This window comes from Thamnophis elegans, chromosome 10, assembly GCF_009769535.1.
Source record: "Thamnophis elegans isolate rThaEle1 chromosome 10, rThaEle1.pri, whole genome shotgun sequence".
In the NCBI taxonomy this organism is placed as follows: domain Eukaryota; kingdom Metazoa; phylum Chordata; class Lepidosauria; order Squamata; family Colubridae; genus Thamnophis; species Thamnophis elegans.
The window spans coordinates 27506864-27533862 of record NC_045550.1 but is presented as its reverse complement, the minus strand read 5'-3'; the positions used below and the strand labels follow the sequence as shown (position 1 = coordinate 27533862).

The following is a 26999-nucleotide window of genomic DNA, read 5'->3' as shown; positions in this document are numbered from 1 at the left end:
AATGCTACCAAGCAAAAGAAATATTTCCATTGGTCTTTATATCAATTGCTATCATTTGACTTCACTTTCTGACACATTCTGAGATCTTACGGACTTTTATGGCTGTGATTTGGGACAGTCCTGTTCAATTTGCACAAGCATTGAGAGAGAACAGGTTTATAGTTAATTGTGATCTACTCTGGAGATACTAAACTTCCATGCTCAAATGACCATTTCAGATTTCCATAATCAGAATAAATTCTAATGGAGCAGTAACAAGGTTTTCAGCCTATATACAGCAACACTAAGGTTTACCCCAGTGGTGGGTTCTGGATTCCATTCCAACCGGTACGGTTGGAATAGGCCCGGTGGGGTCCACATGGATGCGCAGTGCACACCTCTATGAGTCTCCGTGACGCTCCAGCTACTCAGCGGAGCGTCACGCAGGCACTGAATGTGCTGTGCACATGTGTGGAAGCGCCAAAGACTTTAAAGGACATGTAAGGAGCTTGGGCAGGTGAGCCGTCCGGAGCACCGTACCAGAATGGTACCCAGTGCTCCTGGCAGTTTCCAGTATGCCCGACCGGGGCATACCGCCTGCAACCCACTACTGGTTTACTCTATTTAAGGATGCTGTGTTTGGAATCTCTTTGCTCTTAAGTATCCTTAGATTCTTAGAAAAGACATAATTTACATACACACTCACACACACACATGAAGTTCAAGTTAGCATTCAATTCATACAAATATATGGCTGCGGTTGATGTTTTTGATACAACTGCAGTACTAAGTGGAAAGGAGCCAGTAACTCAGAGCTTCTGGTTTTAGTTTTCAAAGAATATTGTATACATATCAAGACATAGCTGCAGAAGGAAACCAGTGAGATTTATTGTTTTTGCCTGTGGCTGGTAGCCTATGGGTTGCTGAATGATTCCATCTTGTCTCCATGGCTCATCAACTTCTATAGGAATCTGATACATGAAGTCATCCAAAAATGTGGATATTAATATGCAGTTAATCTCCCTTCTTTCTAATCTGATACTAGGGTTAGGTATGAAGAATTAGAAAGGACACAATAAGCTGCAACAAAATCAAAATAAAACAGAAATAGCCAGCTAAGCAGTGTGACTGGACTTTGGGTGCTATCTATCAGAGTGAAGTGCTTCCTGAATGAACATTGATGTTCATTCATACTAGTGGTCCCATTTGGACTTTCATGATCAGTTTAGCTACCCTCCAGATTAGACGACTTCGGTATGCTGGTTATGAAACTTGCTTGGAAACTACAATCTGTAAAATTCTATTGAGAGGTATCCAACCGTTATATCTTGTTTTAACGTTGTAAATTGAGCTGAATTTATTTAGAAAAAAGCAGGATATACATTTAACATAGATAAACTATTTTACCAATAAGGTACACTATATATTATGGGCAGAAATGTTCTCTGGAATCCAGGCAAGTGTTACATTATTGTTTTGGAAAGGAATTTATATTATAGTGACATGTTGGGGGAAATAAAGGGGAAAAAACAGTTTCAAAGCAAAAATACATGTTTACTAAAATATCATTTTCACTTAATATATAATTCAGTTAAATTATCTATTCACCTACTGGAACAGAAAAATCGACACTCAAAAAGTTTACTGTTTGGGTTTTCCACAGCTCAATTACCATGACCAAGATTAAAAGATCTTTATGCATGAAAAATGCAAAGATACTAAACAAATCCAATTGCTTATTTTATTTATTTTTCAGTGCTGCAAAGCCTACAGTAGAGATCTGTGGCTTTTCTAGCTGGAGGCCAAGCAAACAATTCCATCCACTCTGCCCGTCAGACTGAATTTATAAGACCTGCATCTGTGCCTGCAGTTCTGTTTCATAAGCACAACCAGAGGAGGTACAAGGGGAAAGGGAACATTTCTGCTAAAGGACTGGTGGTTTTTGAATACTGAATAAAATTCATACTCAATCTGGTTTCAACCCACTTCTTATTACAATCTTGATCAAGCAACCCAGTTCTCTTTCTCCCTGTACTATGAGTTTGGAACCTATATTTATTAGGAGTCAATTCCATTATTATACAATTGTATCACAGCAGCCAGTTGTTTCGCTGGATTTGGCATTGGTTACTAGTCGGGCCCCACCCAGGGGCCTAGGACGTCGTAACGTATTTTCGTAATATGCGTGCAGATCCAAGCAGTGCGGTTTTTTTGCATTTGACTGATGGTGATTTTGTCAATTTCTAACTGTTTTAAATGTAATTCCAGTGCTTTTGGAACAGCACCCAGTGTGCCAATTACTACTGGAATTACCACTGCTGGTTTGTGCCATAGTTGTTGAATTTCTATTTTTAAGTCCTGGTATTTTGCTATTTTTTCATGTTCCTTCTCAGCGACCCTTCTATCACCTGGTATTGCGATGTCTATGATTGTGACAACCAGTGTGATGTCTGGTGTATTATGCGCCAGTATTTTGTCCGTTTGTATACGGAAATCCCACAAGATCTTGACCATCTGATTTTCGGTGACTTTTTCAGGCTGATGTTCACACCAGTTTGTTGCTGTTGTAATATTATAATTTTTGCACAAATTCCAATGGATCATTTGTGCTACTGAATTGTGCCACAATTAATAATCAGATTATTATTATCATCATCATCATCTCCAAGTGAACATTTTTAATTTAAAAACATACAGCATTAAAAAAAGATTGCAATATAATTTAGGAATAACTTTCAATCGACTTTACAGATCCATCCAACTCTACAGTATCTTTTAAGACTGTGCTCTTTAGGACATGGCCCATTTTGGTTTGAGATATACTTATCCCATGGATGCTTTCTCAAATCAGAAAAGTGGCAAAAATAAATTGCACACATGCCCTGGGCTTATCAAGAGGCAACTGGTTTTTGTGAACCAAATAATCTGCTTAGCTGCAGTGATTTTGCACTCCACACACACTTTCTAAAAGTAAAGTATTATGCAGGTCTTTCAAAAGGACAGGAAAGAAAGAAAAAACACTTGTCATTCTCCACTGGTGGTGTGAGAAATCCTTAACTGTTATATTTTATCTATTTATGTCAGATGAATGAATGCCCTAAGGTTGTGGGAATTTGAGAAGCATTTTCTTGCTTTTTTTCCCCATACATACTATAGAATAAAGTTCTGTAATAGCCACAGTTCATATTGTTATTCTTTCTATCCTTCTTATAACATTCAATAGGGAAGATGTGGATAGAAAAATTTGATCCATTGAAAAGAATCTGTTTGCCTGTTCTGAACACATGCCCACTGCACTGAAAGTTCTGAAAAAACAACAACAGCCTGTCCGTTGTCTTGATTCCCTTTCCAAGTTCCAAAAGACAAATTCCATGGAACTCAAGAGCCACAACCTGATTCTGGCAAAAATAAGAGACGAAAGAGTATCAGTTTTTCTCTTTGAGCAACAAAGAGATCAAGGTCGTGCAGCTCATCAACTGAATCATAAAGCAGAAACATCTAGGTAGCATTGCAGTCCCCAAGAGTCTTGGATGTGATCTGAGAGATTCAAACGTTTCTGCTGAATTGTGATTTTAGTCTGACAGCAGAAGGAGGAAGATATATGGAGATAATAATATAAACCATACTTAGCTAATTTAATTGTACTTTAAATTAAAATTAAATGCATTGGTTTTTTTTAATGGTGCCACCTACTTTGGTAGTTTGTTACCAAAGTTTGTTACTGGCCTATGAACAGAAGAAGATTAGATTGTTGTCATTGCTCATAATTTACAATCAAAATCCAAAACTGAATACAGTGCAGTTATTTATTTCATTAAATTTAGACATTGTATGATTTGTTAAAGTGCTTCAAATTCCTTATCTGCAGCTTCTAAAGAGAAAGAAGGCAGTTATAGCATTGATTAATGATCAGCTTTCATCAAGGTTTTCTACATAAACTTATACTAAATAGCCTTAGATCAGTGTTTCCCAACCTTGGCAACTTGAACATATCTTCAATTCCCAGAATTTCCTAGCCAGTGAATGCTGGGAGTTGAAGTCCGGACACCTTCAAGTTGCCAAGGTTGGGAAACACTGCCGTAAGATTCTATCCTTGCTTCTTTGTAAAAGGCTTTGCAACCAAATGAGCAAGTTTTGGGACAGTTGCTTTCAAAGCAAGCCATAACAGCATAAAAATATTTCGTATTTAGGCCATTTTTCAAATGTTCATAAAAGCACAATAAATTCCTGTTAGTTGTGCACGAAATTCAACAACTTTCAGTTACAAATAGAAACCAACCATTACTATAAATGTTGTTTTAGTCAGTATTTTTCCTCTTTCTGTTTATAATCCATTTAAATATAACCAATGACAAATGCCGAAAGCATGGAATTAGGAAACAAAATGTTTTACAACCCAGAATGTGAATCGAAACAACAGCCTAGTTATTGAATTTTCTTGTGGACCTCATAAAAGTCCATTCTCTTCTCTTCTATGTTTAAACTCATACCTCCAACCCTTCATAGGAAAACACCAAGCAAGGTCAGTATGGAGCTGGATAAAAAAGAAAATAGAAGGGAGGAAAATTTAAATAAGTGAATTGTATCTGAAGTGGTGGAGCTGAGTATCTGTGGTGGGTGGCAGAGCAAACTTCATCTAAGCTTCTGTGGATTAATAGAGATTTGAGCCACTGCCTTAGTTTTCAGAACAGTTTCTGATTGAGACAGAGTCGCAGAACAGTTTAGCTTGTCCTAATTTCATCACAATTGTTTATGAACTGACATAAATATGGTCACATAAATGCTCACAAAACTATATATGGTTCTGATCAATGACCACAATAAATATGTTTTCAGATAAGACAAATAACTGCTTTTCTATAGAAATGTAATGATTAGTGACTGAAGACTAAATTCACTTTCTCTGCATCATCCCCACATTACAAGATTTGTTGAATAGTCTCTATTTTATTATGTATTCATGAGGTACATTAAGAAAGCAGCAAAGGCAATTCTATCCTACTGATACGAAGTCCAGCAGCTTTTTGAAACTCACTGTATGTTGTTTAATATAACAAAAGATTTATCAAAATTACTTCAAAACTAGCTATTGCGTAAATTATTTAATTTAAATTACAAGAGTACATCTTGATTTGGACATCATGAAAAATGAGCATGCCATCTTCAAACAAATTTATTGCAGGATTTATCTTTTGACCTTCAGACTGGAAACATTCTTTTTCTTCTTAATACTCTATGCTATACAATGAAAAAACAAAACAAAATAAAATGGGAAAAAGCAGCCATCCTTGCTTGGATGCCTTATTTGTTTGGGAAAAAAGTAGCAGATCAAATCAAATTACTGCTTATGCTAATGAATATAAAGAAAATTTGTGCTTTCACATTGGTTTTAACTCCTGGCAACTACCTTGCCATTTTCTTGGCAACATTTTTGGAACTGGCTTGCCTTCTTCCTGCAACTGAGAAAAAGAGTAAGTGGCCCAAGGTTACCCAGCTGCCTTCACACTGAAGGCAGGACTAAACTGACGGTCTATTGCTTTCTAACCTAGTGCCTTGACCACTACTCCAAACTGGGTCACTGGTGAAGACATGAATGAATTATCAAGCTGAATTTATAATAAAAAAGGTAAATAAATCTACATTTCACTTTTCAAATACAGGTATTCCTCCCCTTTTAATTTATGTCGGCTGGCGGCTCCCCGGGGGAGGGCCTTCTCTGTTGCTGCGCCGGCCCTGTGGAATGATCTACCTGCAGAGATCCGGACCCTTACCACTCTCCCAGCCTTCCGTAAAGCCGTCAAGACCTGGCTGTTCCGGCAGGCCTGGGGCTGTTGATTGATATCCAGTCCCGCTTAGATGGAATGGGTGATGTGAATTTTAATATTGTATTTTTTTATTTCTATTTTTTAAATTTTAAATGTTTCTTTGTCTTGTTGTGAGCCGCCCAGAGGTTCAACAGGAGTGGGCGGCATACAAATTCTATTAAACTTGGAAACTTTTTTAGTGACCGTTCAAAGTTACAACAGCACAGAAAAAAGTGACTTGCAACTGTTTTTCACACTTATGACCGTTGCAACATCCTCATGGCCATGTGATCAAAAATCAGGTACTTGGCAGTTGAGTCATATTTATGAGAGTTGCAGCATCTGGGGGTCCCAGGATCACCTTTCATGACCTTCTGACAAGCGAAGTTAATGGGGCAGCCAGATTCATTTAACAACCATGTTACTAACTTAACAACTGCAACGATTTACTTAACAACTATGGCAAGAAAGGTCATAAAATGGGAAAAATCACTTAACAAATGTCTCATGTAGCCACAGAAATTTTGGGTCAATTGTGGTCGTAACTCGAGGGCTACCTGTACTTTAAAACATTTAAAGACAAATAAGTAGACTTTAGGTACATTTTGCATAATGTACAGTATTTAGTGGTCTTTCATTTTATGGCTTTTTTTTAGGAACAAACCAAGATCAATGAAGAGATAAATAATTACTTTGAAATGCATTTGACCTACTAGTCAATAAAGCTCTGAATATTTTTCTTAAAGATTTGGTTCTTACTTATAGAAACATAAGGATGTGGCTCAATCTTTATTTTCTTTACAGGAATGAAACAGATTCAGGGCTCATGCCTTTCCCCTTTCGTCTGCAGATTTGGCATCCCCCCAAAAATATGCTCTTAGGAGCCTAGGAATGGTTTGAGAATGATGTGGAATTTGCAGAGGACTGCAAATAGAGAGAGAGTTATTACAGAACATTCTCCACCACTTATGAGAATTGAAAAGCAATTTAAAATTAAGCCTTAGTATTTAGAATAATATGTTGTCTATTAAGAGAAAAGTCGGATTTTTCTATATATGCTGAAGAGCAATTTGATCAGTTGGCTACTGTAGTTTTTTTAACTCAAAGATTATTGTTCTTTGTAGCGTTGGGGGAAAGATGTAGGGATATTATTGTAAGTAAAATTTGATTTAATTATTTACTTCCCCTTTCATGAAAAAGTAGAGTACAAAACACTGAATGAAACAATCTAATGAACAAAGGGAGCTACATCGTATGCTTAGTCAGTCTATAGATACTGACAAAATGCTGCCCAAGCCTAATTTAGTTTTGTGGCTTGATATTGATCCACCAGGAAAATGTATGATTGTGAGGCTAGCCTATATTTTGTTGGAGGGAAACGTTTTTTGAACTTTATGTCTCGACCTGTACAAACACCTGCCACTTTCCCACCTTAAAAATTTTCACCCCGAGATCTCATTTGGTTTTTGAGTGGTATATACCAGAGTAAAATTGAAAAGCTAGGTGGGCAGAATAAACATTAAATTTGGGTTGATGAAAATGTAATGAAAATACAGTTCAATAATTAAAATATAGCTCACCTGAGAGCTTCCTACATATTTAATCATTTTATTTTTTCATCATATTGAAATGTAGAGTTGAGTAAAGTCTGAGAAGCCTCAAGAATGTACATGAGGAGGAGTCGATGATGTTTTGGGGCCTCTGCATATCTGGTCTAACTGATGAGAAAAACCTGGGTGAGAGAGATCTGTAGGCTGTAGGCTTGTCACCTATGTATTATGCATAATCCACATAATGACATAGCTCTCTTCCCCCTTCTGTGCCTGAGCTGCAAAGCCTACTTGCCTCTTGGGTCTGAGGCAGCATGGCAGCCTGAAGCCTCATGGGCTATAAGCCCTGAGGCTGTAGCCGCAGCTTTGAAAATTGAGCCAGTCGAAACTGTAGTGCTCTGGGGGGAGTACTCACAAGTCCAAATGGTCATAAAGGTGCAATAAATGATATAACTATTCATTTTAGGAAGAGAACAGTAGGGTCACAACTGTCCAGGAGTGGACTGAGTCGAAAGCTGGGTGGCTAGCAGCGGAGGTGGAGCTTAACAACTTTCAAGAATTGGATTCATCCAATCAGGAGCAGCCAAGGTCAACCCATGTCTGGATGCTATCTCCACCTCATTGGAGAAAAACAAAATCCAAGCTAGCGGCACGCCACTGCCCTCATTCATACCCCAAAATTTAAAATAAAACTCACCCTTACTTTTTCTGTCAGTCCGAGACACAATGACAGAGTAACCAACTGTTTAGTTAGTTGAATTAGGAAACCAGAGGATTCTAGAAGTTGGCTTGCCGTTGCCCTGACAAGGGGCACTAAACATGTTTGTTCTGAGACAGCGATTCATTTCAGCAGACAGGCACAGCATTAGACAGGATAAAACTATTCATTCATGCTTCCTATGCAGCAACCCAATTTGTATCCGCCACTTTCCTCTGGAGAAACCCACTTAAAAGGAGCTTTAAAAGCCAGGGGAGAGGAAGGAAGAAGGGTAAGATTAATCCTGTCTTTTCTGATTTAAAGTATGTGAACAGAAGGAATAGCTGACCGATTATGATTACAGTTTAATGTTTTTGCTGAAGACCATCCATTGCTTCCATTAGGAAAAGCGAGAGAGGCCAGGAACTGATGAGCCAGCAATCTCCACTAGCTTGTCTCAGCAATGCAACATTGATCTCTTTCTCCCCAGCCCAAGGTTTGCAATGCTGTCACTAATCTCCTAGCAGCAATCGTTACTAAAGAGAGGAAAGGGCCACACATCTATAATGCACACAAACACACACACACACACACACACCAACACGCACACAGATAGATTCTGTGTATTGACAAGATTTGACAGCGTAAGGGAAATTGCCAGAGATAGATGGTAGGCAACAAAAGGACTTGGAGGCAAAACAAAATGTGACCAAATGTCATTTGGGTGCTGTTTCCACAGCCTTATGAGGCTATTTAACCAATCAAAGCATCAGAGCAGATTCTGAGAAAACACCCACAATAACCCGACCTATATACTATTTTAAAGCAAAAGTGGTCAGGCTTAAAACATTTATACGTTGCATATAGATTTTCAGGAATGCAGTTTGAAATTATATCAGCTTCATTTTTTAACATGTGCTCAAAACATCTACTGTTTAGCTTTATTTACTTTCTGCCTTTGTTATATTTTACAAATAATTCAAGGTGATAAACATATTCAATACATCTTCCTCCTCCTATTTCCCCCCAAACAACAACCCTGTGAGGTGGCTGAGAGAGTGTGACTGGTCCAAAGTCATTCAATTGGCTTTCATAGCTAAGGTGGGATTTGAACTCAAGTCTTCCATTCTCCAGTTGGTGTCTTAACCACTAGATCACTAGAGCCGAGGTGGCGCAGTGGTTAAATGCAGCACTGCAGGCTACTTCAGCTGACTGCAGTTCTGCAGTTCGGCTGTTCAAATCTCACCGGCTCAGGGTTGACTCAGCCTTCCATCCTTCCGAGGTGGGTGAAATGAGGACGCAGACTATGAGGGCGATATGCTGACTCTGTAAACCGCTTAGAGAGGGCTGAAAGCCCTATGAAGTGGTATATAAGTCTAACTGCTATTGCTATCAAACTGGCTCTCTTTTGTTTGTTTGAAGGCTTTGCATAGAGAGAATATCCAAGTCATTCTGATGCTGAATACAATACTAAAATGTTTCAAACTGTTGGACTTAATTCTATTCTGGAAATTGCTTAACTTTATAAAAAAAACCACAATATTAATGTTTTGGTGAGTATTATAAATTTTATCTCTCTTTAATATAAAAAATAAGTTGAAAACTTCTGTGACAGCAAAAAGTCTATTATTTCAATGTATATATTTATATTTCTTTATTGCTTTTTTATATAGCTATGAAAAGACTTTGCAAATAGGATTCTTTTTTTTTTACAAATACCAAGATGCAATGAATGAAATGTACTATTGTAAATTATACTAAGGCATAATCTAAGTATCACTACTGTGATTCTGCATTAGCTGGAGTTGTGCAATAAGATGCGATGTTAACATGAAATTACTAATTGTAAATTACCATTTTCTTCTTAAAGATGAAAGGCATTTGCCAAAAATTGCTTCTCCAAATGAGGTTTTCAGCTGTTAAGTTGATCTTAGCATGAACACAAAAGAGGACAGAATGGAGTAAATTTAGACATTTTAGATATCATCTATATAAAATCAACAACTATTCAGACAGAAATTCAATAGCCATGATTAAACAGAACATATGGAGACATAACTGTTTAAAATATATGGTTAAAGATAACTGTCTCAGCTACTCACCTCCAAGGAGCATACTGAGAAAGTGCTTTTCCTCTCTTTTCAATTGTTGAGGTCTTCTTGTATTGCTACTCTGATCAAAATTCTTTAAGTTTATTGGTTAGCACTTGGAACAGATCAACAGTCCCAAAGGTAATACTTACTAAGCATCGGCAGTATAGAATGCTTTAAGATGCATAGCTAGGAAGCAAATCACTTTTCAATTAAGATCAAGACAAGAGCCACACAATCCTTTCTAGGGAAAAGAAACATTCACACAGCTTAACTTAATCAGAAAGCATCTAGGGAAAAGAGGGTTGAACATTTCTAGAGACTATGATATAACGAAGCAAGGGTTTTACAAGCAATGGGATATATTTTAAAACATAAGCCAACACCTCAATCAAAACACCTCAAATTTGTAATTGAATAATGCTTTATTAGGCCCACTCAACCAAGCACAAAAGAGTTTTATAAGCTTTTTGAACACTTCCTCCCTGCCCCAACACCATTTATCAGGGAAATTGCATCCATCCCTGATTAATCCATTCCTGCAACTATCTTTGAACAGCATACTGCATGCCTGAAACATCTGGTTTAACTTTTCTTCTGTCCTCATTCTTATTGCTTGATGAAGAATTCTTGGAAACACTTGAGTTGGTCCTAACTCAACTATGGAATTTTTTTGCAGACCTTCTTAGCTACAACTCTTTTTGAAGCACAATAAGGAGGCACTTAAGCATACAACAGACATATTCCGAACTACAGTCCTGTGTTCCATGGAATGATTACTCATGCTTGTATAAATAATGCTTTCAAATATTTCTAGCATTTCATACATGTAATAATTGCTAACTGACAGCCAATTGTAACAAGCTATAATTTCTTTCACATTATAGATATTCCAGACAAGTACCTGTAAGAAATCTTTATTCCGACAATAGGCTAATTTTACTTTATTAGCAAAACTGTATTTCCTTTTTAATATTTTTCTCAAAATGCTGTTTACTTTCAGCAGTATTTAACCTTTGTAATCTAATGTTATTCAGAAATCAGATGTTGATTAATATATCTCCAAAGTAATGCATGCACAAGATATACTAATAGTAAAATCTACCACACAAAGGAAAATATATAACGTGTTCCTGAATCAAGAGACTATGAGCAAATAGAAATGAAAGCCAAAGTGATGGGTGCATAGGCCGTGCTTTCATCTGTGCTCCCAAGGTAGATATCGAATCAGGGAACACAGAACTTTTGAAATTATCCACTAACTTTGGAGATGGTGACAATGAGAGAACTTTAGATTCTAGACAAGTTCAAAGAACCAGAATCAGAGAGGTTGCACCCCAAGGTTCTGAAGGAGCTGGCAGATGTGGTCTCAGAACCATTGAACCATATCTTTCAAAGATCTTGGAGCACCAGGTTATTACCTGAGGACTGAAAAAAAGCTGATGTGATTCCCATCTTCAAAAAAGGGGAAAAATGGATTCGGGAAACTACAGACCAGTCTGACATCAATACTTGGGAAGATCCTGGAAAAGATAATTAAGAAATGGATCTGTGGACACCTAGACGCAAGCAAAGCTACTACTAGAAGCCAACATCAAAAACAGATCATGCCAAACAAATTTTACTGCAGTCTTTGATAAAGTGACTAAACAGTGGACCAGCGAAATGCTATGGACATAATATACTTGGGCTTTAGTAAGGCATATGACAAAGTACACTACCACCTACTTTTTAGTAAAATAGAATAATGTGTGTTAAACAGCATCACCATCAGATGGATTTGTAAGTGGCTAACAAACTGCATTCAACTGCAGTGTCTTCAATGAAACTACATCTACATGGAGGGAGCATGCAGTGGGATACCCCAAGGTTCTGTCTTAGGCCCAATACTCTTCAATAATTTCATAAATGAAGGGATAAAAGTGGAACTCATCATATTTGCAAATGACACCAAATTGGGAGGAAGATTAGAAGAAAGACTCAAGATACAGAAGGACCTTGACAGACTTGAGAACTGAGCCCAAGTCAACAAAATGCAATTTAGTGATGAGAAAAGTAAGGTACCACATATAGTAAGAAAAAAACAAATGTATAGGTGTACAATAAAGGGTACTTGGCTCAATAGTAGCACGTGTGACAGGGATCTATAAGTCCTAATGAACAAGTTTGAGTTAACAGTGTGCTGCACCTGCCATAAATGCCAATGCAGTCCTAAGCGGCATTAACAGAAGAAGAGTATCAAGAACACGTGAAGCATTAGTACCACTATATATTTTAAAAAAAGATGTCGAGGCTCTAGAAAAAGTGCAGAGAAGAGCAATAAAGATTATTAGGGGTTTTGAGGCTAAAACATATAACAAACAATTGCTGGAACTGTCTATATATCTAGTCTAATGAAAAGAAGGACTAAGGATGATATGACAGCAGTCTTCCAAAATTTGTGGGGCTGTCACAAAGAAGAGAAGACAACTATTCTCCAAATCTCCTGAGGGCAAGATAAAGAAGGAACAGATAGAAACCTAAGGTTTCTAAGGAAATTAATGAAACTAAGGAAAAATTATCTGAGACAGTGAGAACAATTAATCGGACAAACAGCTTGCCTTCAAAAGTTATGGGTGTTCCAATACTGGAGTTTTTAAAAAAGATTTGTCCCTTGACAAAGAATGGTACAGGGTCTCCTGCTTGGGTAGATGACTGAACTAGAAGACCTCCAATGTCCCTTCCAACTCTAATTATATAATTTGTATTCTGTATGTTATGCTGAATCAAAGACATGGCTAATGCACGCCATCAACCTCCAAGAATTTGTCTCATTTAGCATCTCAAAGAACAAGACTTTCTATATGCCATGGAACAAGTGCTGCTGGGAAGCACATTCATACTTATTTATCTACCACAACCTTCCCACTTGTAGTAAGGCAGTAGTACAATCTAGTGGACTCCTCTTTTTAAGATTTTTCTCACTGAATTCTCCAATGCAACACAGGCAAAGAAAAGTCACAGTGGCAATGTTTGAAAATAAAAATTGACAAATAAAAACTGAGATGTGGGTGGGGAAGTATGGTACAAACTAGATATGGGTTGACAGAAAATGGTTTATGGCATATAAAGATTGTATTACTATTTGCTCACAAACATGAAGAGTTGTTGCATAAGCTGAGAAAGGTTGGTGTCACAGGTAACACTTAAATAAGAAATCTTATTTTTAAAAGGTTAAATTAATGAAAACAAATAATGGAATACACAAATGACATTTTTGTGTACAGCAAATTTGGATCATCCCCCCCCCCCCCATTTATGGAAAAATTCCAGTGGCTATGCAAATCCAATGGAAGCAGAATCAGGACTTAAAGTTGCTAGAGCTTATAGGACTGTGCAGAAGAAGGATTCTTCATACACATGGAGAAAGAAACAATGTAAAAGATCCTGTGGGGCCCAGAGTATCCGGTTTGCCTAGATAATGGTGAGAGCCACATGAAACCAGAGATTAAGCAATACTCTTTTAGCCACATTCTTTGCCCAGCTGTACAGCATTGAAAACATCTCACATCTGACATATTTGTATTGTGGCCACATGGCAATGCTCCACAAAAGAATTGTCTAAAAAAATAATTTATTTCTTTCTCATGCTCCAATTTCTTCACTGAAAATTAAGCAAGGAAAAAAAGCTGTTCCTGAGAATTAAAATAACCAGATATTGCATTGACAAATCAATTATTATAGTTCCCACAGGGACAGTGGGGAAAAATAGCATTATTCAGCTAGTTAAATATTTTAAATATCCCACTGATTTTAGTAAGAAAAGCATATTTTTAAAATTATTCCCACTGAAGGAGAATTTTTGGAACAACTATGCCAAATTCATGAATAAATATATTTAGTTTCAGAACCAAATTAATTTGTGGTAACAAGTAACCTTCTTTCCAATATTTTATAAGGTCAGTTTTCCTTTTTTTTAAAGAGAGTTTTGGAAGTATTCAGAGGAAATGTTACTTCCTTGCCAGCTTGAGTATCATCATATTCAAAAATATTATCAGGACTGAAAACAAAGACAGTTGGTTTGATTCCATTAAACAATGACTCCCACCCTCAATAGTCACAACAGGAGGAGAATCCATAATCCAATCCAAGCACTCCTTTGTTATTCATGTCTTTAAAAGATTGTTATCACATCTGATACACTACAGTAGCTTCAGTTTCAAATCTACGTATCTAAAAAAAGCAGATACAGATCTAACTACTCAACAATTACAAGAATAACATAAATAGTATGTAAAAAAGGAGTGATTTCCAAATCCAATTTTTGATATAAAGACTTTATTGTCTCTGTTAAACAAAGAGGTATACCCCAATTGTGGCCCCTTGACCTAAGAAATATCAAGATATTTTACAGTTTCTTAATTGTGATACTCTTCAAGATGTCAATTGCTGTAACTTTTTTGACAATCAATCATGGCTGAGGAGTTATGGGAATTGAAATTTGTGCAACTGGAGAATACAGGGTTAAGAAAAATGAGTTTATCATAAATGAATTTACACTGGATTTTATGACCAAGCAAGAAACACTTTTCAATGAATTAAATAAACAAAGTAGTAAAAAATCAAGGGAGGTTCAAAAAGTAGTAAGTACATTACAGTTACAGATTTTTTTTAAAAGGAAAGGAAATGGGAGACTGTAGTTTAACAGAAAAGAGCACATTTAGGTTGACCACCGTTCCTATGACCTTAACCAGTGGTCATGCTAATGTTGGGATCAAATATCAACTGGAAAGGTAACAATTTTTTATTCAGTGGAATTAGCATCTGCTTAGAGATACTCTTAAATTAAATCCCCACTTAGCCTTAAAGTTTTCTGCAATCTTGGATAATTACTTGCTCTTTGTTTGACTCTCAGCCTAGCATACTACCACCACATATGGTTCCATAAACCTCCAGCAATGGTTTTAATTCTGTCCCTCAGTAGTCCTCAAAAGCTATCAACCTTGACAGCACTTCTTCCAACTGACCAACGCAAAACCCAAAAAACTGGCATCCAACTGGTACAGTGTTCTTCAATGTTATTGCTACATTCTCTGCCAATTTTCTACTTAAACGATGGTGTAACATCTCAGCAGATGTAATACCATTAGGAAAAAGAGTTAGAAAAGCTTCAAAAAGGGGCTGAGAATTTCACGCAGTCTGCAGATTACCTGTTTTTACTTTACAAAAAATATTATTTCTGACAAGGTCATTCCCCTCCTTACACCAACCCCAAATGGGTCTAAATACACTCAACAGCTGTATTAGTAGTTATTTATAGTTATATTAGTAGAATAGTAGTTGTAGTAGTCTTTTTATTTTTAAGACAATCAAAATGTTTCTTCCACTTTTACAGAAAGTGAGAAATTCCAAAGAAAAGTCAGCAGTTGAATTCTTGACAGAATTGCATGAGTATGCATATAAAACCCTAAATTAAGGAAGCTTACAGAGGAAGCAAAATTATTTTTCAATGCATACTTACACAATGCTAAAAAAAACTCTAGAATTGGAAAGAAACAAATGTTTTAATGGGAAGCCCCAATAAGTTTCACTGTTACTTGGAGATTGATGTGTACAGATGGTAGTGGAATACAGGAATTATTTATTTCTGCTTCTGTTCTGTGCAATCCTAGGAACTTGGGGTCATTTATAGAGTGCTTTTTCAACACATAACTAAGGAAAGTCATAATTTAAAAAAATAATTAAAAATGTGAATTAAATGATTGAATTTTATTCATCAATGAAACCAATTTTTAAAAAAGATTATTCTAGCTTTGAAGCTTCATATTCAAAAATAAGAACAATACTTAAAATGGTCTGAAACATATAAGTGAATCATAGAACCTGTAAATCCAGAAAGACGAAATTCAGCCTCCAAACCTTCTTAAAGTTCACAGGAACCACCTGACAACACTGTAACATTACTAGAAGTGGGATTAAAAATGTCAGGTCATTCCCCTCCTTACACCAACCCCAAATGGGTCTAAACTTTGACTGAAATTTGGTCATTTTGTCATAGACTTTCAGAAATGTAATCTTGGGGTGTTGCAGAGGCAAATGGAATGCTGGGGTTACATGTGGTCTGAAGGCCACTAGCCCTACTTAATATTAAACTTGTGGCCTGCCCCAATTACAACATTAATAACAATTGGTGTATTGTCCATAGTAAACATGCAATTTACTTCATTATGTTAATGAGAAATTAAATAATTCTACTTCCTAATTTGTGGACTGCTGAGATTTAAATTTACTGGATCAATCTGACTTCTCTTAGAATGCTGAAGTCTATCAATTAAACTATGTGTACATAGGAGCTGAAAAAGGGAAGCATGGGATTTAGAATAAAGTTAGGATTTTCATTCTATCCCCAAGATTTGTTGGAGGGGAAGACCAGATCTGGATCTTTTCTCTGTTATATATAATTTTAATGACAAAAACAAATATATGGATTTGCAGCAGAAGATGACTTTAAAGGCTGCAAGAAAAGGAGTTTGGAGTTGTAACTTGCTGTTTCCCCATCCAGTATAAATATTTGTTGCTCAGAATGCTTTATATCTAAGCAGAGGATGAGCCTAGACTTGTATATATGAGCTGTATATGTAAGATTTTGAGGGGAGGGGAGCCTAGTTCTTGACGTGATCCATCTGGAGCTTCTAAATGGAGAGAAAATAAATTTGCAGCAAGAAAGGAGAAAACGATAACAAGCTGTGAAAATGCACATATACAACATTCAAACAAAATGTGCCATAGTCTAGAACTCTTTTGTACCTTCTGACTCAATGAACAAAACACTGTTTGCCAGAAGAACTTGATTAAGATTTATTTAACAATATTTAAGCTTTTAGCCAGAGGAATTCATTTATACTTAGATCCTTGTGGGCAATTCTCTCAGACAACTTGGTCATTTGATAGATGTATTTTTACTAGTAGTATTAATGTTATTATTTGATATTATTGTGCACATAGGAGAGATGTTTCCAGTGGTTTTGCCAGCAATAAGAACTTCCGTGAAAGGCTCAGCAGGTAGATTTATGTGACAGATTCGTGTTAATGACAGCACAAAACCAAGATTAAGCAAAGCTGTGGCAGAAACTCATGAATTAAAAAAGGTAAATGTAGGGAGAAGGAAGCTAAGAAACTGAGGAAATGGGGGGAAGTACAGAAGGAGAAAACTGAGATATTCTATTTTCAGCAGCAAAATGTGGCAATCCACACCAATTGGCTGCTCCAAGGAGTTTAAGAAGATGCATGCTCAGTCAATCTTTTCCAAGCCAAAATGGATGCTCTTCATGTCTCCCTCCATGCAGAAAAATAGCTGGCGGGGGGGGGGGAGGGGGAGGGTGTTAATATGATGTTTCCCAAGAGAACCACTACCCTAATCACTACAATAAAAATACTATGCTGCAAATCAGCAATACAAAGAGAAAACCTAATTGTAGCTATTCCACACAGTGCTTGGTTTGGATCTCAATAAGTTACTTTCTTATGTGGAAAAAAGGAACAAATCAAATTCAGAACTAGGTCATTTGGTGCATATGAGTTTCAGTAAATTCTGCCACACAATAACCCATTGGGGCGTGCAAATGGTACCCCAAGAGCTGGAAAGTCCATATCTCCTCTCCCTATTTATCTTTATGCTATATACCTTCTAGCTAGTTATTGGGGCGTCAGCTACACAAATGTCTTAGAAAAAGTGAGCTATATTTGAGGTGTAGGAAGCTTATTTAAGTTCTTTAAGGATGTCATGGGTCTTAAAAGGTTCATACTTCCCTGCCTTTTCTTCTGTGAAGGAAAAATATAAAACTCCTGAAAGGAGGAAGCAAGGCTACCAAAAGTGCTGAGCCCCATTTTTAACTGTGCCTGAAGTATAGTTTGCTTAAGGCAGAGCACAGCAGAAAGGAAATGACCTCGAAGAACCTCTGGAAGCATGTTCTCATGCAGGCATAAGGCACACTTTGGCTCTAAATTAGCAGAAACTATTGAAATATGGTATGGCAAGGTGAGAATCTTCAATGCATACAAGGATGAAGTCATTGAAGGAGTTGTTTCCTTTCTCTCAATATAAGAATGCAATCCCTTCTCATGTTCACATTTCTCGCCACCTTTTTCACGGCTTAAAGGACATATTGCTTTGGGCTTTTCAAGCCTAATGCTAGATGGATGTTGGTTGTTGGCATGACATTTCTTGGAAAACCTAATGGCCTATGTAACTTTCATACCTATACTCCACATCAAATAGGGATCAATATGCCAATGGAATGCACCTTGATTCTAATTTTATTAAAATCATTGCAAAACAAAGGTAGGATACCAGGAGTCTTAAAGCAGAGTACCAGATTTCAGCGTCTTCATTATTTAGGAGCATGTCTCTGGACCACATATTGGGCCCACAGAAATTCAACATGATGGATGGTTCCAGCCCAGTATGCTCTATGCTCTGCAGCCAGAAAAAAAGGCAAGTGACCCTTCCCATACACATACCAATCTGCAGTGATAGCCAATATGGGAGGTGGGGGTTAGTTTGCATTTCTAGTAAATGAGCATTCTGTGAATTGTCATGCTCATTACTGCAGCTACTTTGTAAGAGTACAACAACACCAATTGTGCTTTGAGTAATCTCATTCTCAGCAAGTCGCGGTGTTCTTCTTTAAAAAAAATTGCAGAGTAAAGAAATGATAATTCTTAGCATACTGTAACAACTACAATTGTCTAACAATATTCCTCCTCTCCAAAACAAAACACTTAAAAATAAACAATTAGGTAAGTGTGATACCTCTATAACAGGCACAAACAAAGAGGACAATCAATTCAAGTGTCTCTGTGAAAAAGGTACTGCTATTATCAAGACCAACCTGGAGTAGGAAAACTGTAAAAGCCGTTGCATTCTGGATGCAGAAAGTGTACAGAAGCTCCCAGAACGTAGAATAAGGATGCACTTAGCAATGCTAAAATGGCACTACTTCCAAGTTTAATAATCTTTTAGCTGATGATTTGTATGCATTTATGAGCACTAGTGAATGACCTTCAAGAATACCTGTAAGACACTGAGAAGATGCATTAAAGAAACACAAGTCCTTTCTTTTCAGAAATACAATTTTCCACATTACTGAACAGCAAATTAAGAAAGAGAAAAGACTGATATCTCAATTCAAAAAGGTAACAGCAGCAGCTGTACTTGAGAAGATTCAAGTATTGATGTCCCTTTAAGCAGTCATATATGGGATCCTGTGCTACTAAACCTGCTGCATCCTATCCTTTTTTCCCAATATGTTTGGTTAAGGACTACAAGCAAAGAGTTCTTTAAGTGAAATGCATCCGGACCAATATTTCTGCTGCTCTTTGAAATAACATCGTCAACAGCAACAGAATTCTGTTGACCAGATGAAAGCTCCAGGAATCCCAAAATACTGCACATACTTCAATGGCAGAAGCTGTTTCAATAAAAGATTATCACCCAATGAATTTTCCTGCTCCCAGCAGGCTCTATAATGTGTGCCAGACATGAAAACATAGGTTGTTCCATTACCCTAGATACATTATTCAAAGAGGCAAAATGAAGTGATACAGCCACCACTGTAGTGGAAATAATGCAAGAATGAATCCCTTACAAAGGAAATCTACTTCATCAGTGGTTTTACATAAACAGCTCTTGCTTATGAAGCCAGGTTTCATTACAGGCAGGAGAAATGTTATCTTTTTGTGGACAAGCTAAAATGAACTACCGTATAATAGGCCTATGTGACACAGCAATATTACAAAGTCAGTCAACAATTATTGTTTATTCTTAATATACAAAACACTATCCAGTTCAGAATTAATGAATGGCAAGGAGCATGCTTATTCATTGAGGATGGCTTGGAGCAATAAGATTACTAACTTCCATAATGCCATTGATGGTTTAATACAGTACTTTTTTTCAATCAAAGTAGGACATCATGAGAAAGGTTAAAAGGATAAGCCAAACTCAGAATCCGATTGTGTACATGGGAAATTGTAAATCTGGCAATACTTTAATTTAGGACTGCAATCTTAGGCATGCTTACTTAATTATTATTAGACCTCTAGAAAATGATCTTAGTAAATAGCATTAGATCCCAGAGAAAAGAAAAACCGAGAGTCGTTATAAAAACAAGATATTTAATCAGTTCTATTGTAAACTTCATTGTAGATACAACATAGCTCCAAAGTCCTTAAGTCTACACAGGCAAAGCAAACAATTTGTGGGCACTATTATCACCAAACCTACTGCAAAACCTGCAACTTGGCTATTCGCTTTCCAAGCATTTCATTGTTCCAAGAAAGGAAAGCCATGTAAGAACAGGATTTAGGTATACATTTAAATAAGGGAAGCATGCAACAATATTTGCCCATAAATCTAATTTCTCTACTGATGATTTGCAAACTAAAGTTGTTTGTTTAGGGGTTTTTTTGGAGGGGAGAGTTTAACATAAAAGTTCCAAGAACATGAAACAATTATTCATTTACAATGTTTTATCAAGTAGAAATGTATTCAGAGGATGGGGGAGAGGACCATTGTATGCCAGTATTCACATATATTTGTCTTTGCAGACAGAGAACACTTTTGGATAAGTTTCTTGATATGATATTCCTGAGTCAGTTTACATAAAAGCAGATTATAGGGCGATTAGAACAATTAATCAAAATTTGACCAAGGTGCATTGAAAAGATAGCAACAACAGAAGAATCAATACATATAATTAATAACTCTACGCAGCATCCCATGCTAAACAAGTCTAACAAATGGGGAAAGGGGGGGATAAATGAACTGTGCAGTAGAGATAAGACAAATATGCTTTGTTCTGGCCTCCCAAGACTGCCTACTCACTGGAAGGATTACAGAGGATATCACCAATGGGCACAAAACATAAACATAAAACCTGTATGGCACTAGAGGAGCAGTGTTTGAGACCAAGGCTTTAAAAAGTAGCAGGAATTAATGACTTACAGTAGGATGCCAATCAAACAATAAATCTTTAAACATGACTCTAAGATAGCAAGGAAAGTAAGAAAATAGAAGCACTTCAGATGATTTAAAGAATAAAACCCAACATGGAAGAGAAAAATCACAAGGCAGGCTAAAAGATACTACATACATACATACATACATACATACATACATACATACATACATGCATGCATGCATGCATACATCCTTTAAATTAGGCGACCGTAGATGGAAGCAATTTGTGCATGAATTGGGGATGACTAGAATGTATCAGGGTGGAATGCTTTCAAAAGATTGACTTTAGCTGGATTTTTTAATCTATACTCGAAAACCTTGGCAAACCAGGTAAAAGGAAACCATAATGAGAAGATGAAAGGTGTTTGGGGAATTAATGTGGGCACGAGAAAAAGATATGTCTCTGGGAATAAAGGATGCTTAAGAAGATTAATGCCATCTAAAAGGAAAATGGGGTGGGGGATAGAGACATGGGGAAAATTCAGCAGGCAAGTAGGGTAAATGCACGAACAATCAACAGGACAACCTAACAGAAAAGTTACTTGCTAAAAAGCACAGGTATAAAATAACTATGTACAAACAAGATTTCTGTGCATTTCTGTGAATTAGGCATGGCATTCATTAACTCTACAGGAGTGGATAATAATAGAAAAGGGCTATTACAATCAGCAAACATGTACAAAGACAGCAGCCAATGTTACAAAAAATAAGTAAAACAAAAGTCTATAAAATATATAAAGGAATCTTAGTGTTTCTTCCATATGCACTATAATGCAGAAAAATAAGGATAGCTCTGAGAATGAGAAGTGTTAACACTGCCAATGGTTAACAATGGAAAGATTTATTGTTGACAAAGGCCCAGGTTTAGAGAAATAAGATTCACGTACATATGCGTGAAACTCCAAATCAAATGAAGGGAATGTGTTAAAATGTGTGAAATGAGGTAGACAAGGGATAGCATTTCACATCTGAAGTAAAAAAAAAACCTCCAGACACCCATTTCTCTGAAAGCTCTTAAATGGGACCCTGAACTTCTGCCCCTTATTCTGGGTGAATGGAGACTGACTGTAATGGACATACATTCCACGCATTCTCAGGAGCCCTCTCTGCCACAGGAAGATTGAAGAGGTACACACCAACGCTCTGAATGAAAAGGAGTTAAAATCTCAGGGAAATCCTACAAAGTATATGAGGGAAACCAGTTCTAGAATGTATAAAGCAGGAAAGGAGAGTTCCAGCAGAAGGTAGTGGAAAAGAAAGACAGCTATGGGATCAATGAGCACAATATAGAGACAGGCAGGCCACGTATATGGGATTGATATAATTCTTTCTGCCTTCATTCCTTTCAAAGGCTTAGCAGCTGCATGAGACACAGAAAATTCCATAGGTGCAATCTCTCGCGCTCTCTCCCTCCCTCCCTCCCTCCACAAGCACATGAAGAGGAATGAGGGGCCTGCCTAATATGTGTCTCTCACACACACAAATGGCCAAGAAGAGAAAAAAGGGGCACCAACTGCACAGAACACAAAGTCTCAGGACTAAGTTGCATACTGAAAACAGAGGGAAAAGGAGAGAGAGGGAAGGAGAGAGAGAATGGATGGAAAGGGGAGCTAGGTAAGCAGCAAAACAGTTCAACAATTGATTCTGAGCTTGATGACAAAAGCAGCCAGCAGTGAGAGTGAGTCACAACAGTGCAGTAAATGTGAATCAAATTTGGGGCCAGCTGGCCCATGGAGAACGGTATCTTTCCGTCAGCCATCAGCCTGCTGAGCAAAGTAGTTGGCATAAGTCAGCTATGGAAACTGCCAAGCTTGGAGATATTCAACAATAAGCTCCTAGCACTGGGTGATTTGTGAAGTACAGGTAGTGGTTAGAGTGTCAGATTAGCAAAGAGAACTCCGGGCATCCATACATAACACCCAGGCTTAGAGAAGCTGAAGCTCACTGGCTGACCTTGAGCTTTACTGCCTCCTCCAGCCTACCTAACAAGGTTGTAGTGAGGAAACATAGAGGTGGGGAGAACTATAAATAATAGATGAAGGTGGAGGGGGGAAAAAGAGACCACTGTGCGAAGGAGCCTCCCCCTCCCGTCTCACCTGGGAGGTTTGACCGCGGCGCTCTCTCGCTTGTCCAAGACGCCGGGCACGCAGTTGGTGAGCTCGGTCCAGTCGGCGTGCAGCCCGCAGCTCCAGCCCGTGGAGAAGCGCGAGAAGAGCCAGGTCTCCCGGCGGTTGGGCCGGTAGCAGGTGCATTTCTTTTGCCCGGGCCGGCAGTCGCAGGGGACCTCGAGGCGCACGTTTTGCACCAGGTGGCGGCCGAAGGTGGTGCCGCCCGTCTTCTGGATGTGCAGGAAGACGATCACGTCGTCCCCCTTCATGTCGAAGGCCAGCTGGCGCTCCAACTCCCGCACGGGGAAGTAGTACTTCTTGACGTAGTGCGGGTCCGGAGTGGGGAAGAGGTCCAGCTCATCCTGGTACGAGCGGCCGCTCGGCGAGCCCAGACTCAGCCCCGGCCCCACATATTGGTACAGGATGAGCATGAAGCACACCGACCCCGCCACGATCAGCAGGAACTTGCTGTTCCTTTCAACCATGGTCCTTCCAGCGCGCTTCATATGCCACCATCTCCCGGCAATGGGGAGGCGGCGGCGGCGGCGGCGGCGGCTGTTCCTGGAGGTGTTGGCGGCGCCCAAATACGCTCCTCTTGTTTCGGCTTTGCTTCGAGCACCAGTACCGACAATCAAACCGGCGCCTCCCTTTGCAAGAAGCGGGGATTCCCTTCCCCTCTCCTTTCCCCCCCTTCTCCTTCAGTCAGATCGGCAGAAGGGGAGGCGAAGACGAAGGAGGGGGGCGGCGTACAGCGCGGTTCCCAATGACCCCCTCCCCCGGTTCCGCCTCCCTCGCAGCCCTGTCCCGCCTCTGCCTACGGGACTTTGCTTCCCCTTTCACTCCAGCTCCGATCTAGCCAGGCGATCGGCTCACACGATCCGCAAGCCCTCGGTCTAGCTCTGGCTGGTTGGCTCGCTCGCCGCCGCACGCTACTTCCAGTCCTTCCTGCCTGGCTTCCTATTGCCAAGCCCCACCATGATCTGAGCCCAGCATGCACAGCGCCGCCTCCACTCACTTCTCGAGCTGCTCCAAGCGCGCACTGGAGAAGGGAGAGCAGTCGCGGCGGCGGCGGCGGCAGCAGCAGCAAACACAGGCACGCCGCAAAGACAGCAGTTCTGGAGGCTCCGAAGTTGCAAGCGCCCGCCCGTAGAAATTTTGGGTGTGCGCGCGCTGCTGCTGCTGCTGCTTCGGTGGCTGCGATGTTTTGGGCACTTCTCCACTTCCTCCTTTACATAACCGAAGCCTACCAATGGGGAAGCGCAGTTATCGATCTTCACGTTCAAGAGCAATGATATCCATGGATTTCAGAACTGGCGGTCAGATCTCCCTCTCTCTTCTTCGCCCCCTCCGCTTCGGATCCAGGAGAAAGGAAGGACCGCCTGTTCTTCAGTCTCGAAATCTATTTTGCTCGCTTTTCTAATTAAAGGAAGACCCACCCCGGGATCCAGGTTCTACAGTATTATCTTCTCTGGTTATCCACCTCCTCAAGAGCTTTGGAACAATTGCACGATTCTTCAACAGGTGCTACTTTCCCCTGGCGTTAAACTGAGCGATGAATCAAAACTGATCCGAAAGTCAGTTATCGCAATCATCTTCATCCGAAAATTTATATGCCATTCTTTATTACAAACCCTGGAATTGGTTGACAATCCGATGCTACAATAATGTAATACAAAACTTTTAGTTCCTAAAAATAAAAAAGCAACATTTAGATATTCAGTTTTACTTTACAAGTAAGAATGTTATCTTGAACAAGACAAGTAACCAAGGATGTTTTAATACTGTTAAGGATTGTGAAAAGATTTTTCTTTTGAAGGCTGTTTGGGAATGATCCACAAAGACACTTTCCTCTAATAATTATAATCAGCTTTTTTATTTCTTTGTTTATGAATGGCATGATTCGATCCAGAGATCTTTCACATACTTAACAAATGGTCTTGTGCAGAGCTCATCAAAATGAGTGATCAAATGGGAAAATTCAGAGCTCAATTACCCTTTGGACAGAATCCCATCACAATAATTGAATTTACTTTGTAATATAGATGCAGTTGATTGCTGAATCAGTCCCCTATTGAATTGTTTCAGAGGTGGTATTCAGCCAGGTCTGACAGGTTCTGGAGAACCAGTAGCGGAAATTTTGAAAATGGGGAGGGAATGGGGATTTTGCAGTATCCGTCCCCTGCCACGCCCCCAAAGCCACACCCAAAGAACTGGTAGTAAAAATCTTTGAAGCCCACCAGTGAATTGTTTGAAGATTCATACTAGAATGGCTAGTCCAAAATTATTTTGTGTGAGATGAAAAGGGAAATCTTTTTCAAACCATGTGCAAAAGCTGTAAATTACCCTGTATTGAGTATTGAGTATTCAGGATTTTCTTTTAGAGCATCAGACTTTTCCTTAGAGTGCATAAATAAGGCTACTAGGGTATCCATCTTTCTCTTCAATGACTTGCTGCCTTTTCAGCCATTATCACCTTAGACAACTTCCTCATTTCAACTAATAGTAGGGCCACTTTTGGCCTTTATCACTAAAAAAGATCTTGTAATACTGCCTTCAGCTTAGTTAAAGAATGAATATTTTCATTGCTTTAGGCATTGTCTTTAAGGAAAGTAAAAGCAGAAAAAGAATGTGATGAGAAACAATTTTCCTCCCCCTTTGTCTCCCAGGTCTCTGCCTCATCCCATCAATCACAGTAATCTCTTCATTGTGATGTCACAAAGAGTTGCTCTTCTGATGTCACAAAGGTAGGATTATGAGAATGAAAAATGAATAGGGAATGCACCCAGAGGTATGTTTTGCAAGACGAGCAGCCATTTAACTTTAATAAACAAATAAATAAAAATGTGGAACAACTAGAATCTCATAGTAAAATAAAGTATGAGAAAAACTAAACTTGCTGGCAGGCAAATCTAATCATCCAACATCATCAAAAGGAAATTATATTGGTGCAAGATTATTCTGAAAGTTGAATGTGATGAACTTGGCAATGAAAATTATGAGTACACTAGAAAGAGAAAGAGAGGGAGGAATGAACTCAAAATATATTATCAATTTTCACAATCGATAGCTATGGTGGAAAATGCAAGAAAGCACAACTCCAAATGTAGTTATTCTATGCCCCCTCTCCCCAAGAAGCATGAAGTCCCTGATCTAAAGAATGTACCTCAGAATATAAATAATGAAATTGCCATATTTTTCACCATGAATTGTTGAGTGGAATGTATGGTTCTTTCTTAATATGCTACACATCATTGGGGTCAGTGTGTCTTACATGCAGGTGAATGTCAGTGCACGGGTTTGTAGACCACTTTGTATAGGTTCCACCACAAAACCGCGGTAGACAAAAGTGCGGTCGACGAAAGCGTGTATGTGACGTCATCGCAGCGCGACGAAAAAGATCGAAAAATGTAAAAATAAAGCGAAAACCTTACCCTAACCCCCCAAACCTAACCCTAAACCTAACCCTTAACCTAACCCTAAACCTAACCCTTAACCTAACGAAAAACCTAACGCTAACCCTTAACCTAACGCTAAACGTAACGCTAACGCTCTAAATCTAACCCTAACCCTTAACCTAACCCTAACCCTAACCCTAACCCTTACCTTTATGTGAATCGGCTTGCTGTAATTTAATTTTTATTTAATTTTTATTTCAATTTTTCGATCTTTTTCGTCGCGCTGTGATGACGTCACATACGCGTTTTCGTCGACCGCGCTTTTGTGGAACGCGGTTTTGACGGGTCACGCTTTGTATAAAAATAGACTTTTGTAT

At 38.6% G+C, this 26999-nt stretch overlaps 1 protein-coding gene across 1 annotated transcript in view; it reads right to left on the bottom strand.

The window, feature by feature from the left end:
- HS6ST1 (heparan sulfate 6-O-sulfotransferase 1) overlaps nt 1-25381 on the bottom strand; it is a 200942-nt gene extending 175561 nt beyond the window's left edge. The window contains exon 1 of the mRNA XM_032225017.1: nt 23216-25381. Within this exon, the coding sequence (XP_032080908.1) occupies nt 23216-23733 (518 nt within the window). The 5' untranslated portion in view covers nt 23734-25381. The remainder of the gene's footprint in view (nt 1-23215) is intronic.
- Nucleotides 25382-26999: the final 1618 nt, after the last annotated feature.